General features: G+C 37.7%; 2 protein-coding genes across 4 annotated transcripts in view; one reads left to right on the top strand and one right to left on the bottom strand.

Moving 5' to 3' along the window:
* Positions 1–3,334, bottom strand: part of LOC137173426 (NACHT, LRR and PYD domains-containing protein 12-like) — a 28,842-nt gene extending 25,508 nt beyond the window's left edge. The window contains exons 1-4 of the mRNA XM_067578246.1: positions 2,436–3,334; positions 1,905–2,024; positions 1,118–1,237; positions 138–257 (exon numbers count right to left, since the gene is read on the bottom strand). Of these exons, the coding sequence (XP_067434347.1) occupies positions 138–257; positions 1,118–1,237; positions 1,905–2,024; positions 2,436–2,566 (491 nt within the window). The 5' untranslated portion in view covers positions 2,567–3,334. The remainder of the gene's footprint in view (positions 1–137; positions 258–1,117; positions 1,238–1,904; positions 2,025–2,435) is intronic.
* Positions 3,335–6,003: 2,669 nt separating this feature from the next.
* Positions 6,004–19,677, top strand: part of sugct (succinyl-CoA:glutarate-CoA transferase) — a 118,309-nt gene continuing 104,635 nt past the window's right edge. For all 3 annotated transcript variants that reach the window (XM_067578248.1, XM_067578249.1, XM_067578250.1), the window contains exons 1-6: positions 6,004–6,149; positions 8,308–8,356; positions 8,477–8,550; positions 8,702–8,787; positions 8,965–9,015; positions 11,287–11,407. In XM_067578248.1, the coding sequence (XP_067434349.1) occupies positions 6,017–6,149; positions 8,308–8,356; positions 8,477–8,550; positions 8,702–8,787; positions 8,965–9,015; positions 11,287–11,407 (514 nt within the window). In that variant the 5' untranslated portion in view covers positions 6,004–6,016. The remainder of the gene's footprint in view (positions 6,150–8,307; positions 8,357–8,476; positions 8,551–8,701; positions 8,788–8,964; positions 9,016–11,286; positions 11,408–19,677) is intronic.

Here is a 19,677-nt window from a genome sequence, read left to right as displayed (position 1 = left end):
TGATGCATAAACACTTCTTGGAAAAGACATGCATATCTGTATATAATGGTTCTGCTTCACAGAAACATTTAATGACTATTTTCCTCACTCAGACTCATGCTGCCTCAGGTCAGTTTACAGTAGAAACAGTCTCTTACTTTGTGTCAGAGGGTCCAGGTTCATTACTGAAGTATGGAGGTTCATCTTTAGAAAAGTCACTCTTCATAGACAGACAGCTGGATACTGGAGACACTGCTCTCTGTCTGTGGTACTGACCTCTGCAAACACAAAGATATGAATAATCATAACTTGAGTACAACAGTTCTGCCGTATGTTTTTATTTTTGATCATAGAGCAGTTATATATGTTTTTGTCAGTGTCTTTCATTTATTTCTGACTTCTTTGATGAAAAAGCCAATTTGGCCTCCAAATGTTTGAATCAAGATGTTTTCACACAAAGAAAAAAGAAGAAATGCTCCTTCTAACTGTCTTTCTGGGTTGAGATCGTCAACTGTTTTTCCTCTATCTTCCCTTGTTGCAAAGCTGCTCTACAGTATGTTTTTGTTAGGACACCAGCTTTTTGAGATGACTGATAGATGTCAGGGCAAGAACTTAAGCAGCAGAGGGGTCTTCAATTGTCAATGGTCTTCAATCAACCAAAAACAGCTCATGTCACTCCACTTTTCATTACCCTCCACTGGCTCACTGTCACAACTTGCATTAAGTTCAAGCCTACACAGTAGCCAATAGAACAGCACTGACCCCCTGAAACTCCCTTGTTCATGATTATGAACCTTCTCATTCACAGCAATCAGCCAATAAACAACAACTAGTCCTAACATCACTGCAGGGCAGGAAATCTCAATCCATTTTACTAAATCTACTGTGACTTGGATTATATATAATTCCTACGTTGCCTCTTTATACTTATATATGGAGTACATGTATATTGCAAATATGCAAATCTTTGCTGTGAATTCAACTTTTGAACACAGATGTGTAAATACTTCATAGAAATGCATCAACACATCTATAACAATAGTTTTACTTTATAAAAAGGTGAAAAGGAATATTTTTGTCTTCCTACTCATTGAATCATCTTCCATCAGGTCAGTTTACATTAGAAACAGTCTCTTACTTTGTGTCAGAGGGTCCAGGTTCACTACTGAAGTATGGAGGTTCCTCTTTAGAAAAGTCACTCTTCATAGACAGACAGCTGGATACTGGAGACACTGCTCTCTGTCTGTGGTACTGACGTCTGCAAACACAAAGATATGAATAATCATACCACATGAACACAACAGTTCTGCTGTATGTTTGTGTTTTTGAGTACTGAACAGTTATTTTTCTCCTTTTATTTTATTATCAAACTCTGATGAAGAGGTGTTTTTGGTTTCTAAAAGTTAAACATATATTGTGTTGCAAAGAAAAAACCTAAGTAAATGTCCTGTCTAACTGTTCCAATTGTTTAAGCCAGTTGAATTTCCTGATTTACAAGTTCCCTTGATACAAAGTGGCAGTATGTTTGTATTTGACACCAGTTTTTCCAGATAACCATCTCAGGGAGTGAAGAATGAAGAATTTCTCTTTGTGACAGTGCCACAATAGGGTGGATGACTTGTTTGTACAAATCAAATTTCCAACACAAATCATACAAAAAACACTGCACTGAGTCTTAACATGATTTGAAAACCAGTTGTACAAGATGGATACTAAACTCAAAAGAGATTTTGTCATTTTTCAGACTTTAACTTCAGAATATTCACTGTAAATTCAAAATTTGGACACTGATGCAAAAATACTTGTTAGAAAAGACATACATATCTGTATATAATGGTTCTGCTTCACAGAAACATTTAATGACTATTTTCCTCACTCAGACTCATGCTGCCTCAGGTCAGTTTACAGTAGAAACAGTCTCTTACTTTGTGTCAGAGGGTCCAGGTTCATTACTGAAGTATGGAGGTTCATCTTTAGAAAAGTCACTCTTCATAGACAGACAGCTGGATACTGGAGACACTGCTCTCTGTCTGTGGTACTGACCTCTGCAAACACAAAGATATGAATAATCATACCACATGAACACAACAGTTCTGCTGTATGTTTGCGCTTTTGAGTACTGAACAGTTATTTTTCTCCTTTTATTTTATTATCAAACTGACGAAAAAGTGTTTTCATGTTAAACATATATTGTGTTGAAAAACAAAGAAAAAACCTAAGGAAATGTCCTGTCTAACTGTTCCCATGGTTTAAGTCAGTTGAATTTCCTGATTTACAAGTTCCCTTAGCGGCAGTGTGTTTGAATTTGACACCAGTTTTTCCAGATAACCATCTCAAGGAGTGAAGGATGAAGAATTTCTCTTTCTGCCAGTGTCACAGTGGGTAAGATGACTTTTGTTATATTTTACAAATCAAAATTCCAACACAAATCATACAATAAAACTGCACTGTCTTACTTTGTGTCTCGGGGTCCAGGTTCATTACTGAAGTATGGAGGTTCATCTTTAGACAAGTCACTCTTCATAGACAGACAGTTGGATATTAGAGACTCTGCTCCGTCCTCCTCTTCCTCACCACAAACACTCATTTTGTTGACTTCAGTCAGTCTGAGAGGTAACGCTGACTGTGAGATTAGAAAGCAAGATTCAAGAGAAACAAGTCTGTTGAGTCACTTCCAAAAAAATACCAAGCAAATACCACAAGTTAGTATCTCCCTGTTTTCTTTCAGTCTCTTTGTATCAAAGTTCATTCTGGCTCTTCTTCTCTCTACAGTCCTCAACAGACAACTGGCTCAGAGAGTTTGACAGTAAAATAATAATAATGTTGTATTAACACTCACCCTGCCTCAGACTTTTCCCCCTCCTGCTCTGTTCTGTCATCTCAGAATGGAATCTGTAGTTTGAATGCCTTCAGCTGTATTGTTCACTTCCTGTTTTCACACACCTGTGTCAGGTAACTGTTGCTCACCCCCTCCTCTCCATTTACTGGAAATCACATGACAACACTGTGTGTGTGTGTGTGTGTGTGTGTGTGTGTGTGTGTGTGTGTGTGTGTGTGTTGTGTTTGTTTGTGAGCATCTCTCTTTGCTTGAACAGCACAAACCTGAAATCAAAAAACCTAAATAAAAAGACTTGATTACAGTTTAGAATGAGATTTGTTGATTTCATGTTGTTCTTTATACATAACATAGAAAAATATTTCATTATATTTATCTTATTTATTAAAGATGTCACATGCCCAAGAAGAAACGGTCTGCAACCAAGCCACATTTCTGACATTCATTTTCATTGAATAACAGTATAGTATGTTTGTGTTATGATATATATATATATATATACATACACACATACATATATATATACATACATACACACACACACACACACACATATATATATATATTTATATGTGTGTGTGTGTGTGTGTGTGTGTGAAAAAAAACTGAGGCCTTCATGATGACATCATGTCAAGCATGTCATGATTTTGAGACTTTTTGCCACATTTTGCATTGTTAGCTGCTGATGCCTCAGCAGTTCAGTCAGTCAACACTGACTGAGAGACATTTAAACTGGATATTTTCTTGACAACAGCACAAACTACAACTTCTGAAATGACCAAAGAGTTCAATCAACACCTCTGAAACTTTAACAGAAACAGCTTCAGGCTCACTGGACTGCTATTTACTGCAGGGATACTGTAAATGGTTTATTCTGTCCAACTCCCTTTATGAATGATTTGTTATCCTGAGTATTAAAAAAGATTGTTTAAAAACACTTAAAAGAATTATGGGATGTCAAAGTTTGCATTTATATCACAGATGTTAATTATTCATCGACCAATCTAAATTTAAATGAATTAATTTACCTCCATTGTTGTGTCACTGCACTTTTATCAGAGCTACAAAGCATCAAACATGAAGCAAAAAATTAACCTCTTGAAGTGCAAATAGTTCCCAGTAAAGCAGCAATGTTTAACTTCCAGTTGGCAATCATTGAACTGGTGAAAATGTGTCACATGATGTTACAAATATAACTGACGTACACGTTGCCTGAAGAACAGCACAGAGGCTGAAACATGTTGCAGTTAAATATCTGAAGCATATGTTGATTTATAAAATGTCAGAAAAAAGTAAATAATGTCCAACTACCTAACAGAGTGAGATAATTAGTTTACAATATGAGTAAAGCAACAATTGGAAACATTACAATTACAATTTACAATTTAATTTAACAGACACCTCTATCCAAAGCATAACCAACCATAAAGCTAAGTTCAAGTCCAACAGGACGGAAGTGCCAACAGGCGATGCACAGAGGCAATGCATAGAGTGCATAAAATGCACGGAAACAGATTTTATTTTTTTATTTTTTTCTTCAGTCCATAGAGTGCTGAGGTGCTCACGAAAGAGCTGGGTCTTTAGTCTTTTCTTAAAGATTGAGAGGGACTAACAGTGTGGATCTAACAGTGTTTGGTAACTCGTTCCACCAGCAGGGAACTACAGAGGAGAAAAGTCTGGCTAAGGCCTTTCATCGGCAGAGTATAGTGAGCGGGAGGCAGTGAATGAAAATTAACAGAGAAATATAAATAGTAATAAAACTTTTGATGTTGGTTCATGTCTATCAAACTGAGTAATATGCAATTTCCCGTGGGAGAGGTAGGCAATGGGCCCCCCAACAAAAAGGGGCCATGTATTGATTTAATACAATAAGATATGAAATGTGTAAAATTACGTTACTATTCTAACTCATTAATCACTCCATATTGTATTTTTATTCCACACTATAAGGAACAAGAGATGCAACTTGGAAAACAGGGTAAATATCTTTTTTATTGTGCAGCACGTAGAATACAGTGATAGAAGAACTGAGCTTTACAAACATCATCTGAGATTCATATGTTAGAAAATATATGCTAGGCTCTGCGATTCAAATAACATGGGAGATACAAACTGAGGCTAGACTTGGCCCAAATATAAATGGCGAAAAGTAAATAAGTACATTTACTGAAGTACTGTACTTAAGTACAATTTTGAGGTACTTGTACTTTACTTGAGTATTTCCATGTGATGCTACTTTCTACATTTCAGAGGGAAATATTGTACTTTCTACTCCACTACATTTATTTTGCAGCTTTAGTTACTTTTCAGATATAGATTTGACACAATGGATAATATAACAAGCTTTTAAAATACAACACATTGTAAAAGATGAAACCAGTGGTTTCCAACCTTTTTGGCTATTGACGTCTTACAAAAAGCAGTGTGTAGTCGGGGTCACATTTCACATGTCTATGAGTTGTTAACAGCTCCACCAAATAGTGATTTTTCCATCTAAACTTCTCACATGCTTTCATTTCAATAAATGTTCAAATGATCCAATATTTCAGCAAAAATCAAAGATTAGAGAAAAAGTCCAAAAACTGAAAACAGATTTGTGTATCAGAACTTTGTTTTTTCTTCTTTCCTCTCCCATTAATCATCTCACCACCCCTCAGATTTATCTGCTGACCCTTTGGAGGGACCCGACCCCTAGGTTGGGAACCACTGGACTAAACTGGCTAACTGTATATAAAGTAGTTGAAACTAGCTCCACCTCCAGCAGCTACAACAGTAACATGCTGCTCTAACACTGATGCTTCACTATTAATAATCTAATGATGTCATATATAATAATATATCAGTCAGAGGGACCAAACCACTACTTTTACTGCAATACTTTAACTACATCAATCTCATAATACTTATGTAATTTTAGTGCAATACTTTAACTACATCAAGCTCATAATACTTATGTACTTTTACTGTAGGAGGATGTTTCATGCAGGACTTTTACTTGTAATGGAGTATTTTTACATTACTGTATTGGTACTTTTACCGAAGTAAAAGGTCTGAGTACTTCTTCCATCAGTGACTGAATCAAACAGCTCTGAAAAAGTAAAAGCACCATGAATTAATTTAATTATCCCGACTATTACTTTGAAAAGCGAAGCCCGGAAGTCTTATAGCAACGCGTGTCACTTGACGCTAACAGGTGGGAAAATGTCGGCGTCTATCAGAGTGTTAAAAAGCCGTTTTCCTGCTCTCTGTCCGGCTGGGTTCAAGCCGCTGTTGCAGAGGAAAAACTCGGTGAGATGTCCGGTCAGTGAACGGCGGCTGACACACACACCAACAGGTACTGCGCTGGAGCTAAAGCTAGCTGGCTAATGCTAGATAAACAGCCCCGTTAGCCTACTGTCAGATGGATAAATCTGCTAATCGATAAAACAAACGCCTCACATGATCAAATACAGCAGTTGTCGTTGCTGAAAAATAACTGTATACCTGAAGACGAGGGCAGGAAGGACACTTCTCACATTACCTGGCCACATAAACTTTAACTAGCTGTGTTTGGTCAAAGTCTAACTCAGATCTGTCAAGCTCGCTGCGTGCAGACTGTTCCGGTCAGAACTGCCAAAACAAAAGCTCTTCCTGATCATCATCGATTAATTAATCAATAAATTAATCTTGTAATTACACAGCAACATTATGAATGTGTACTGCTCCTTGGAATAATTTAATAACAATTATTGATTATTAAAAATCTTCATATTTTATTTAGTCTGTTCTAGTTATTCTATGATTTTAACCTCTAACAGTAGGGAATTGCGATCGCAATAATTAACGCAAATTCAAGTAATGTTTGCAAAAGCTTTCAATTTTGCTAAAATACCGCCACTTTTCCGAATGAAATGTCCAAATCTCAACAGACGCTTGTGATGTGGACCAATGGTGGCGTTTGGTGTGGTGGTAACTGACGTCATCACAGCATTCAGGTGGAACATGGACAAATCTCACCTGCCAACCATAATGATGCCAAAGACCAAGCAAAACAATTCCCAAATGTTCCCAAATGAGGTTTTCATTCATTAATGTGAAGTAGCTGCTCTAACACACTAATATCTCTTTTGGATTGATTGTGCTCTGTCTGAATATTAAAGGATGAGTTCACAGTCCTTCATGTGTTTCTTAAACCAACAGTCAGGAGCCCAAATGAACATGAAACCTGTTTTTCTTGCTGTAATCATTCCTCCTGTTCATACTGACCGTTAGAAGATCCCTTCATAATGACCTTACAATGGAAGTGATGGAGGACAAATGTATTTCAAAGTTTATCTGAAGCTAATATGAAGCTTCAGCGTCCAAATGAGTCAAATCAAGTAGATATCTTTCAACGTTACAGTCTTTTTAGTGCCAAAGTTCCTCTTTTTGTTTCTATACTTCCACCTGCAGCTCAACAGGGAAACACTGTCCGAGGAAACACAAAGAGGGAATTTGATGCTAAAAAGACTGTAAATGTGTCAGATATCCACTTGATATGACTAACTCAGACCTCAAATAAGCTTCACATCTACTTTTAAATGACTGTGTGGACACACTGTGGATTTTGGCCTCCATCACTTCCATTGAAAGCACATTTGAAGGATCTTTTAATATCCAGTATGAACAGGAGGAATGATTACAGACACCTGACTGCTGGTTTAACACACACTTGGAACTTGGTGAACTCGTCATTTAAATCTAGTTATATTTTATAAGCAGGTTGTCTTTTGTTATATTTGTGTTGTAACCCGGCTGATGCAGGATTTTTTAGGCCTATACTGATACTAACATTTCAGATTTTAAGAAATCTGATAATTATATGTCGGCCAGTATTAATTTCTTTACACAACTCATTAGCTTTTTTTTATAAGGTTCTCTTCAGTTAGTTTTTTTTAACTGGGCAGGAAGTTTAACAGATGAAAAAATAAACTGGTGATGCTCTCTGGTTTCAAAACACATATCTGGATTTTCTATACTTTAATTTCTTGTCATTTATCAGCTGACATTTATGCTGATAGCGATATGTCTGTAATGAGAATATATGGGCCAAGCTGATTTATCGATCAGGCTCTAATTTGTATTAGACTAGTTTTACACCACAGATATAATATTAAAATAAAAAGCAACAAGAAAGAGTAAAAATTCCCAATTGTAAACCTGAATTCACTAAATCTATTGGTCAAATTCTCATGAAATCTCCCGAACTTATTCCTGCTGCCAAGAAGATGACCTCTTTAGATTTTTAATGACCCTGTGACCTTTCCTCTTGCATCAGACTTTACATTTGTCGCTCCACTACTGGTAAAGGCAGCTGCTCATTGACAGATGGGACTGGTTCCAGTTGTGTCCACATGTATGTTCAGTATCCAGTCTGTCTATCAGCCAGTAAACAGCATTTACTATAAGAGGATCAAAGTTGTCTCATGTCATGACTCCAGTGTGTTTTCTTTTTTATTCACTGATTTCAAAAGGAGAAAACCTTCGGCCACTGGAGGGCGTCAGAGTGTTGGACTTGACACGGTAAGATTCTCAGCAGAAGGACGAGAGACTGTCTGAATACTTCAGTTTTCATGTACTTATAAGTGTAGGATTGGAGATAGAGTTGTCAGTTTTAAATGAAATATTCTGAACTGTTTTCAGAGTTCTGGCTGGTCCCTTCGCCACCATGATCCTGGGAGATCTGGGAGCAGAGGTGATCAAAGTGGAGAGACCAGGTGAGTTTGTTTGTGACTTTCTTTCTACCTTTCAATATCCCTCTTTCTCTTTTTTTGTTCCCTTCTCCCTCCAGCTTTCATTTATGAAAGTCTACTCAGTGAATTTCCACCTACATATGAGTTTTTTTTGTGTGTGTGTTTTGTTGAACAGGTGCAGGTGATGACACCAGAGCATGGGGTCCTCCGTTTGTCGGCACAGAGAGCGCCTATTTCCTCAGCGTCAACCGAAACAAAAAAGTAATGAAATGAAAGCTGATGATGTAAAATATTTAGAGCTGTTTCATGGTTAAAGGGCAGAAACCTCCTTTAATATCCTGCCAGTAAACATTTCAAGTTTATTACATCAAACTGTGTGCTCATAATGATTCTTAGTGTTAATAATGAGCTCTGATCTGACCTGATGTCTGATTTCAGAGTATCGCTGTGGACCTGAAGCATCCCGGAGGAGTGAAGGTCATCCTGGAGGTACGACACACTCGCAGCAGCAACTTTTATCATTTGAAAATGATGCGATTGATGCAATAACTGACTTTCAGTACTTATAGCAGATTATACTCATTTTGATACCTTACTGTGAGAATCATTAACAGGTTTTTCAATTGTTGATTGTTGTCTAAACACAAGCAGATGTACAAAAAAATAATGAAATACTGTTTAAAATGTGTATCTGATGAAAGAATAAGTCAACCAAGATTGACGTTGACTTTCAGTACTTGACAGTGTTTGATGCTTGATGCTTTGGACACGTTTTAGCAGATAACAGGTGAAGTTATAAAGCTCAAGTCGAGTCCGAGTTTCCATCACTAAGTTCAAGGCGTAGCTTTGGTTTAGGGATGATTTTTTTTAATATGTTAAAAAAAAGTCATATCATGATAATGGTAATATTCCAACTTGTTTATGTAATGATGTCATACCGTTGCACACAGCAACAACAAACATGGCTGAAAGAAAAAGTAACATGGCTGCCGGTTCCACGGTGGAGGAGTTAGTTCCAACAAGGGGAGCGACCCCCCCCCCCACCCCCCAACCCCAAATCCCTCATTCACGTCTCTGGAAAACCCATAACCATAACGGACTCTTTCAAATTTCTCGGCACACACATCAGTAACACACTGAAATGGAAGACCAACACAGCTCACATCATCAAAAAAGCCCACCGGAGACTGTTTTTCCTCCGACAGCAAACTCACCTCATCTATAACCGTCTGGTTCGGCAGCCTGGACAGTCAATCAAGCAAAAAACTGCAGTGTATAGTTAAAAAAGCATCCAAGATCGTTGGAAAACCCTTCCCATCAGTTGAATGACTATATAACAAACGTACTATCAAAAAGGCAAATAAAATAATCTCTGACCCCTCTTACCCTGCACACCACCTGCTCCAGCTGACAGGAGGCGCTATAGATCCCCGTCCACCAAACACAGCTTCTCCTCCACTACCTGCACTTTAAACTGTCATGTCAATGTGTCAATGTTGTGCCAGTCCTGTCTAAAGCTGTTGTTTTATGTGATGAGCTTCCATATATGCTGTACTGAAAGCAAATTCCACAGGTTATTATTGATTGATTGATTGATTGTGGAAGGGGTTTGGTTACAAAAGATCAGATGTACAACAAATCAAAGTAATATGTAATATCCTGCCAGGAGTATTTTATCATATTGTCAAGAATATTGTTATCGCTGAAATACCCTGAAATATTGTGATATTATCATAGGGCCCTATCGCCCACCGCTAGTTAAGAAGTGTGAGAGACAGCGAGGTAAAAATGGGTCGATGATGAAACAGCAAATTAGACATGGTTTCCATAATAATGGTAGTATAAAAAATGAATCAGGTTAGGTCAGGTCTTAACCCTCCTGTTGTCCTCGGGTCAATTTAGATAAATTAAGATTGAAATGTATCTTGACTTAACTTTTACATATACCAGTCTACCATAATCCATCAACATATTTTCCTCTGATCTCAACTATAGTTAAATAATTCATAATTTTTTAGTCAGGATACTGTTTTGAAACCAGTCCAGTTTTTTTGATGACAGCATGGGTCTAAATTGACCCGAGGACAACATTAGGGTTAATAGAGATCTGATACTTTGTGATAGATAATGTTGTATCTGTGATTGATGTTTGACTCCAGCATCTTTTAGGAGAATATCATCTATATCAACTGTAAATACAGATTAAATATTTTTTAACTGAAAATCATGCCATAAATGTTGAAGTATTTTTTTCAGCCTGGATTAGATCCTGCAGGTTGTTCTGCCCGGCTGCACACAACCGGCTCCACAACATGTTGCCTGTGAGGTGAAACTCAGGGCAAATAAAGTCCATGTAAAGCAGTCGCTGCTGCTCTTTAAGCTCTGAGTGCATGGTGACAACTGAAAGCTATAATGGGCATATTAGAGCTGCAATGATTAGTTGATTGATCAATCAGTTGCCAACTATCAAATTAATCTGCAACTATTTTGATAATTGATTAATTGTTTGGAGTCATTTTTTAAGAGGAAAGTTTCCAAATTCTTTGATTCCAGCTTCTTAAATGTGAATATTTTCTGGTTTCTTTAGTCCTTTATGACAGTAAACTGAATATCTTGATGTTGTTGAGTTGTGGACATTTTATAGACTTAAACAACTAATTGATTTATCTAGGAAGTAATCAGCTGATTAAATGAGAATGAAAATAATTGTGTTGCAGCCCTAAATACTATAAAAGTGTGTTTGTTGTTCATGTGTCTCAGCTTGCAGGAGTGTGTGATGTGCTGGTAGAGAACTACCTTCCAGGGAAGCTACATCAGATGGGTTTAGGATACGAGCAGCTCAGCAGAGTGAACCCACAGCTCATCTACTGCTCCATATCAGGTACTGACTGTTATTCATGTTATACTCTCTGTAACCTCGCTGTTCTGATCCACTGAACCAAAACAACATTCCAAAATGCTCAAATAACCTACAAGATTTTTGAATCGTTTTTTTTTTCCCGAGCATCGAGTGAATCTTTCAAATTAACTGTGAGAGGAAGTATGTAGGATGTAATTAAAATCTGTGGAGGAATCTGCATCCACCAGATTCACTGACACTCAAAGCAGCTGCTTCACTTCTGCTTCACCTTTGCTACACTGCAAACCATCCGTCTTAAGTGTCATTTTTAACCTTTGAGACTTCTTTTTCTGAGAAAAAATGTCTGCCAGAAAGTTTTGGAAACAGGTGAAATGCTGTAATCTCAATGACAGATTCTTTTTCTATAGTTACGAGAAAATAAGTACTTCATAATTCAGAACATGAACGAGTATTATTCTGTTTTTTTGCTGTGTGGTTGACAGCATGTTGTCTGATTTATAAACTTGTGACTTTTTCACCTCATGAGGACTAAGCTGGTTTCCATTTTACATGAATATTTTATATATTTTAGACTGACATTCATCAGACAATATAAAAACATGTACAGCATTAATTTCTTAAAAGTGTTAGAGAAAGTTCAGTTATAAGAAACATCAAAAATAAGTTTATTTAAAGGTGCATTAATTCAGATTTTAGACATTAGCTGATGATTAAATGAATATCTGATATGAGAAGAACTCTCTTTCACACTGTGCTGCCTGCAGCTGGTCTGTAGCTCCGCCCTGCCCACCATCCAGCAAGGTTACAAAGTGGCGTGACTGAAACAGCGGCCGGACCGTAGACTGTATCTAAAGATGGATGTAGCGAGGTGTGACGTCACCTGTTGGTTTCACTGGTGCTGGTTTGAAGCGTTGGAGGCGGGGCCCCGTTCATTCCTAAGAAAGATGCTCATTGATGCTCGAAGCCAAAAAAGCAACTTCCTGCTGGAAAGAAATAACCCGGATGCATGAATACTGCGCATGCACATGGTTGAGCCGACTAACTTCTGGTTTGGCCCTCCAGACTTGAATGGGGATAAAATAATTTAATTGTGCAGCTTTTCTAGACTTTCCAAATGTGATCGGACTGAATAGATCAAATTCTGATGGTGAAACAAGTCATCTCGCAGCGGTTGTGAAGCTTTTCCTATGATTGTGTGCAGGAAAAATGCTTTTTAGGCCCCTGTTGGACCCGGAAGTTGTAATTACACGGGTTGGCCACTATGTCAAATTGGCTTCACAGCCTAGCCTTCTTCCTGGGGACTTGGTTTGAAGCCCAGAGTTGCAGCTTCTGGTCGGCGCCATCTTTTCCGCTTGGAGCCAGGACCTTCCAGATAAGGAGTGCGGGGAAACACGCCCCGCTACCTCTGACCAAAGCTAACACTAGCTTACTGGGAACACTGAACACTGCGCACTTGGGTCAACGTTAGCTACTTTAGCTAAATTGTGCTAACAGGGCAGGTATCATAATCAAGTAACATTAAACTTAGTGAAATATTGCAACTGTCAATCACAGCTGTCAATCAACACCCACACAGCAGACATCAAAGCTACTATAAGTCTTCAAATCTTATTAACGGAGCAATAATTTCCAAAATGACCACCAGCACACTTATTAGAGGACCTGAATTTAGAGATTGAGACCAGAATGACTCGTTGAAAACAATGATTGACTCAGTGTGTGTAGAGAGAAATTTACGCTTCTTGAATGGGAGTCAGTTGGAGCAGCTAGCGGCCATCAGTGGCTATAGGTTTACATGGCAGGACGTAGGTTTAGGAAACAGGATGGGAGGGATGTGTTTGATTTGAAGTCTCACTTACTCTTTAGTGGCTGGAAGAATTTAGTTATAGTTGCTTTAAAGTGTAAAATCACAGAGGTCTCAGTATACTGTACAAGAAGGTAGTAAACATTACAGATGAATAGATTGTAGTAGATGAAAACTCAATACAATAAAATAGAAAATGCGAGAAAAAAAATCAAGAGACAAATGGTTTAATTATTTAACTGTAGGTGAGTGAAAACAGATGGTTTTTAGTCTTGATTTAGTGGTCTCAGTGGTAAATTATTCCTCAGTAGTATGAAAATGCTCGTTAATGCTCGGACTCGTTAATCTGCATCCCGTGAGCTGAGTGTACGTGCAGGAATGTAGAGACTGAGAAGTTCTGCCCGGTAGGATAATATTAGTGCATCATAAGAAGACAGAAAACTCCATGAGCTTCCTAGTAGTGGAGCTAAAAATGTAAAGTTTTTCCTGATGGTGGCGCTAGAGGAAAGTTCATGGGGTCATGAAATTCTAAAAGGGATGCAGGAATGTGATCAGGACATTATTTAAGACAAAATGTCTTCAGAACATGAAGTTGAAAAGGTTTTATGAGGTTGATATTGGCCGCATCACTGCCAGAGTTCAACACGTAAAGACGTCAGAACTGGCATGGACTTAAGTGAAAATGATTCTGGTTAAAAGGTTTATAATCATGATGTGTTCTATAATTTCTCTCTCTACGCTCCCAGCTGCTGTTCATCTCCTCTCGCTTCACTGATCCGTGTTTTCAGTTGTGTCTGAGGCTCGTTTAAAGGCCCATTACTGTTAACAGGCGGCGTCACGCTCTCCTCAGCGGGAAGTGGCTCTGCTGGCAGAACTGTTGCGGCGGCTGGATAATCTGGAACGGCTGCAGACTCAGAGAGGAACAGGGAAAAATGGGCTTTAATGGGAAAGTCACTGCGCTGGTTGACTAATGTGCTGGCAGACGTTACTGCACGGGTCAACTCATGTTGGATTGGACACATATGAGCAACAGGAACAGATTCTGTCAGAATCATTACTTTTATTAAAGTCAGAACTGACTGAAACAAATAGTGATACTTATCAGTTTTATAAGACATTGATGTTGAATCAACAGTGATTCATGTTCGGTTTTCCGGACAGAAAAGTGATTCATCTTTCATCAGAATCTCACTCGCTGAGGTTGAATGTTTAGAGCTGGTGATGATAGCTGACACATCGCGGTGTGTTAGAGGAGACTAAACATCTATACTATACTATATTAAGATGTTTCAGAAGACAAACATTAAACTGCTAAATCTCCCACTGCCTTTGAACACACCAGCAGCTTGCAAATGTATAGTCCCATGATGATAATTTAACAGTTAACAGTTAAAGTAGTGTAGAAATACTCTGTCATTCAAGAGTTTACTTAAGTACAAGTAGAAAAGTGTTAACACCAAAATATGTTTAAAGTACCAAGAGTAAAAGTACTCTTTAAGCAAAATTCCCCCTTTCTGAATCATATATAATATATCGCTGGATATTAATTATTGATGCATTAATGTTTAAATAACTTTAATGTTGCAGCTGGTAAATGTCGGGGATCAATAAAGTCTAATCTTACCTATGATAATACATCATAATTCAGTTGTTGATTATATTTTGTATTATTAATCTGAATCTGCAAAGTAATTAATAACTAAAGTTGTTCTTTTTCTTGCGTTTCTTTTTCTCCATCAAATACTGTATATAGAAAACACCTGATAACTGCTGCTCCTTATATACTGTAGCTGCATCAGATGCAACGGTGACTCTAATAACAATTAAACTATTATTTATTAATGAAATAACAGAATGGACACGATGGAGACATAAAAGCTATAAAATACAAAGCACAGGTACAGTCAGTCTGACGTCCTTTTCAGGCTCAAGATGATTTTATTGGAGTAATTTATGATAATAACTGTACATTATTCTTAAATAAGCCAAAATGCAAAATAAGAAAATAAGAAGATTCATTCAGGATTCAGATTCTATACACATGTAATATTTTTAATGTTGTAAATAAATATGTATAAGATCAGAGCTGCTGTTGGTGCTGTTATTTTTTTTTTCTAATCTGCAGTATTATTAATATTACAGTAAAGCTGACAACATGCAACAGCCGACTGTTCCTGTTAGCGTCCCGTCAGATCAGCTGATCAATCACTCAAAACACATCTTCTGAAATTCTGAAAATGGTTAGCAGAGGTGGAAATATACATAATATGTTGTAAATGTTGTGTTTTGAGCAATATGGTTTAATACTTCACATTATACTTCTCTACTATACTTCTCATTTGCTGCTTGTATAAATTGATCTCCTCTCCTCATTAAAATCAGTTTAAAGTCATGTTCAGCTGCAAAAATGTAAATGTTTTCAGTCATGCAGTTCCCCGACAGAGCCACTAGATGTCACTGGACTCCGCAGTAAAGACAGACTCAGTGAACAGACTGAGCTGCTGTTGCTTCTCTGCAGTGACACACAGCAGATGACACGACTTATTTAACTTCACACTGTTTCATGTTGGATTTATTGAGGCTTCGACAGCGGAAGTTTCTGCCCAGAAACACACGTTTACCAGCCTTTTTACAGTGCGGCCTCTGTGATCTGCACTGTACTGTGTTCTTTGTGTTTTCATGGGTTTTTTTTTTTTTTTTTTGTAGTTTGTAGCATAAGTTTTTAATTTCCTTCAGATCAGCAGGGTCTGAAAACTGCACCACAACTGTCATTCACCCTCCAGCTCTCTGTGTTGAACTATTCTTTCTCTCTTATCTCGTCTCTCAATTCAGTTTTCTTTATTGGCGTGAACGATAATAAACCGAGACAGAATAATAAACGTGGGTCAGTGGTGACAGACGCCTGATGGTTCTGGACTATGAAAGCCACAACACTGACATGTGAAAGTGCTGTGATACGTAATATGAACAGACAAAACCCTGATGGTTTATCTGGTCTTACAGTCTTGCCAGTAGTGGTGATAAAAACGTCTGCTTGTTCTGAAGGTGATGTTAGAAGAAAGGTTCTTACTAAGGCTGCTTCCTAAACGTTGATGATTTGATGCATCAGCTGAGGAGCTCTGGAGTGGACTCGTGTTTTGTTATATATATAGTGATTGTATACAAGATAAGATAAGATGAGACTTTATTGATTCCCAGAGGGGAAGTTTGCAGTGTAGGGAACAAGCTAAACAGATCAGATGTGATGCAAATAAAATAAGAAGTCAAGTAAATGGAATTCAATCTATATACATTATGAACATTACAATACATAGCCTACATACATGACTTGACTTGTGGATGTAAAAATAAAAAAGTTGTACAAAATATGTGCAGAAGTGGGTTTGGTAGGTGTGCAGTGATGTATGCAGCAACGTCTATAAATGACATAAATACTCCTCCTCTACCATTCAGTGTGATCGATTCCTCGGCTGACATCGCTGTCAGCAGCCGATCAGTAGAGTCGCAGGACAGTAACACCAGGACGCACACTTTTTATTTAAATGTATTTAAATCATATCATCTTCAGTTTTAATATTTCAGTCAGTAGAAGCATCACATATCATTATAAAGGTTTGGAACAAGCTGATACTGAATATGTTTTTATTGTCTGATAGTGAGGAACGTCATTTGATGTCAGCACACCAATATATACTGCATGATATGATATGATGTGATTTATTTATGGATTACAGACACAAAGTCAAAAATGCAAGAGGTAACACGTTACAGAACTGTGCAAAAGTTTTAAGAAGTAAAAGTAAGTGAGGATGCTTTCATGAATATTGTTTATTCATTGATGAACTTGATCCAAAGTTGATTAAACCGCAGAAAGATAAAATAAATCAATATTTGGTCTTTAAACCAGCAGCAGTTCTCAGTGTTTCAGGTCGGTTGTTCCTACATCTTGGAGAAGTCGCCACAGTTCTTCTTCTGTCTCTTCATGTTAATCCCAGACTGACTCCATGATGTTGAGATCAGAGACCATCTGCTGCAGGACTGAAGATAGTTCTTTATGATGTTTGCACCATCAGACGCCTCCTGATGGTTCTGCATTATGGAGAAGAATCTAAACATCTAAAGGGCCTTAAACATTTTGCACGGTACTGTTCATACAGTATATACAATACATACAGTACATGGGAAGATGTGTGAAACAGAAGGGCACAACATATTAAAATAGCAAAGTTGCATTTTCCTCTTATGCCTCCGTTATAAAAGAAACATCTGTAAAACACCTCCAGCTGCAAATAAGGTCAGTTATTATTCTCTGTATTATGAATTTTTAAATCATAAAAGTTTTATTTCTAAAACATTCCCAGAGCCTAGAAAAGTGATTTTAAAGTGTGTGACGTCCGAGTGAAAACTGTACAAAGTGACTTAATGTATGAGTGAAAGTGCTGCTTTAAAAAAAGACAACAAACATCAATAGTTTTTCTGACGTCATTAAAAGTTATCGTATCTAAATATTACATGTGTAACTCAAGCCTTCGTTTGGTGGATTTAGATTTGTTAATTAATTACCATGTATTTGTTTGAATTTGTGAATATAATTCAGATTAAATTTGGTTTTCATTGACTTTCTTAATTTGAAGAGTCAGTTTTCCATTTGACACTAAGACCTTGCAGCTTGTGTGGCTGCTGTCGCTTCGTTCAGACTGCAGGAAAAAGTGGCTCAAATCTGATTTTTTTGCTCATATGTGACTCAGATCTGTTTATTTTTCACAACAGTGTGAACAGCACAAATCACATGGAATCTGTGGTCCTAAATCAGATACAGGTCTGATTTTTTGCAGTGTGACTCAGTCTGAACAGTCATATCAGAAGTCATGTGACATTAACGTCACTGACGGGAGTCACTGGGTGAAATAAACATGAGAGACAGCTGTGATGGAGGAAGTCAGTGGAGACGGTGACGTGTTGGACTTCATCAGTATTTAAGGTGACACTTACAAGAAACTTCTAAATGAAACCGTAAACGCTGACTTCAGTAGCCTCCATGTTTACTTCTGTAGAACAGCACGCTGCGTGTGACGTCTTTGTTATTGTTGTGTTGCAGATGTGGGTCAGTTCAGGACTGTGACCAGTAGGGATGTGCAGAGATCCCAGTATTTGTATTTGTATCTGTACTTGTTGAGGCATATTTGTATTTGTATTCGAATAAAAGTGGAAAGAGGTTTAAAAATCACATTTTTGTTTTAATTACGCTTTTAATTTTAGAAAATGAAAGCGTTACAATAAGTGTTCATGAATAAACTACCTAACAAAGAAGGTCTCCACACTGGGTCTGGAACTGGACTCTCCCAGATCATCGATGACTGCGCTGACTACTGAGCTAAAACTTTACTTTTCTTCCCAAAAACAAATAATTTTAAAAATATTTGTAGGAAACAAATATTCAAAAAATAAAACTCATTATTTGTGCTTTGCCGAATAATGCATTTGTATTCGGGCTCACCCCTAGTGACCAGTTCACACTGGAATCTGATATTGGTCACATTTAAAAAATAATGTAAACAGCCAAACAACAAAAATTGGATCAAAGCAATGAATCCAAATTGAGCGCTAAGGTTTGCAGTGTGAACATCAGGACAAAGATCTCACTGTTGTTGTAGTTTATGTTTGTAGGGACTGAATTAAAGCACCAGTAGCTCGGAGTGTTAATCACCTCATGGCCCTGGGGGAGAAACTGTCTTTGAGCCTTGACGTCCTGCGTTTCAGACTGCTGTACCGTCTGCCAGATGGCAGGAGTGTGAAGAGTTGGTGCTGGGGGTGGGACGGGGTCTTTGATGGTTGTTGTGGGCCCTTCTGAGGACTCTCTGTCGGTAGACATCCTGCAGCGATGGGAGGGCCGCTCCTGTGATGTGCTGGGCTGACTCGATCGCTCTCTGCAGGGCGTTTACAGTCTGCTTGTGTGCTGTTTCTGTACCGTGATGCTGCTAGTGAGCAGGGTCGCAATGGTGCACCGGTAGAAGCTGCAGAGGAGAGTTGAAGCGTCCTCTAGAAGTAGCTTCTGCTGTGCCTTCCTGAGCAGAAAAAGAAGCTAGAAAACTATTTTTTTCAACATCTCAGTCGTGCTACAACACAGATTTTGTCCGATGCTGCAAACTTTTTATAGTAACTAACTGGCAGCAATTGACAAGTAACTTACTGTAAAAATAAATTACAAAATGTTTATTGCATTTATATTTATAGTAGCAATATTGTAACTGTAAAATGATATACAGTAATTAAATGATACTGTATCTACAGTTACAGTAGCTGTATGTAACTGAAATTAAATACTGTAATTTTATGTTACTGTGTACTTGATTACAGCATCAAACGTTTTTTACAGTAAAGTAGATCACAGTTAATCATGTGATGCAGTAAATTTTCAAAGCACACAGTACAGAGCCGACTCTTTAAACGCACAATATGTAATTTCAGCCGCTAGGGGTCTCAACCA

Source organism: Thunnus thynnus, chromosome 21 (genome assembly GCF_963924715.1).
Source record: "Thunnus thynnus chromosome 21, fThuThy2.1, whole genome shotgun sequence".
NCBI classification, from domain to species: Eukaryota; Metazoa; Chordata; class Actinopteri; order Scombriformes; family Scombridae; genus Thunnus; species Thunnus thynnus.
The sequence above is the reverse complement of the archived record's forward strand: the minus strand, read 5'-3'. Positions and strand labels throughout refer to the sequence as shown.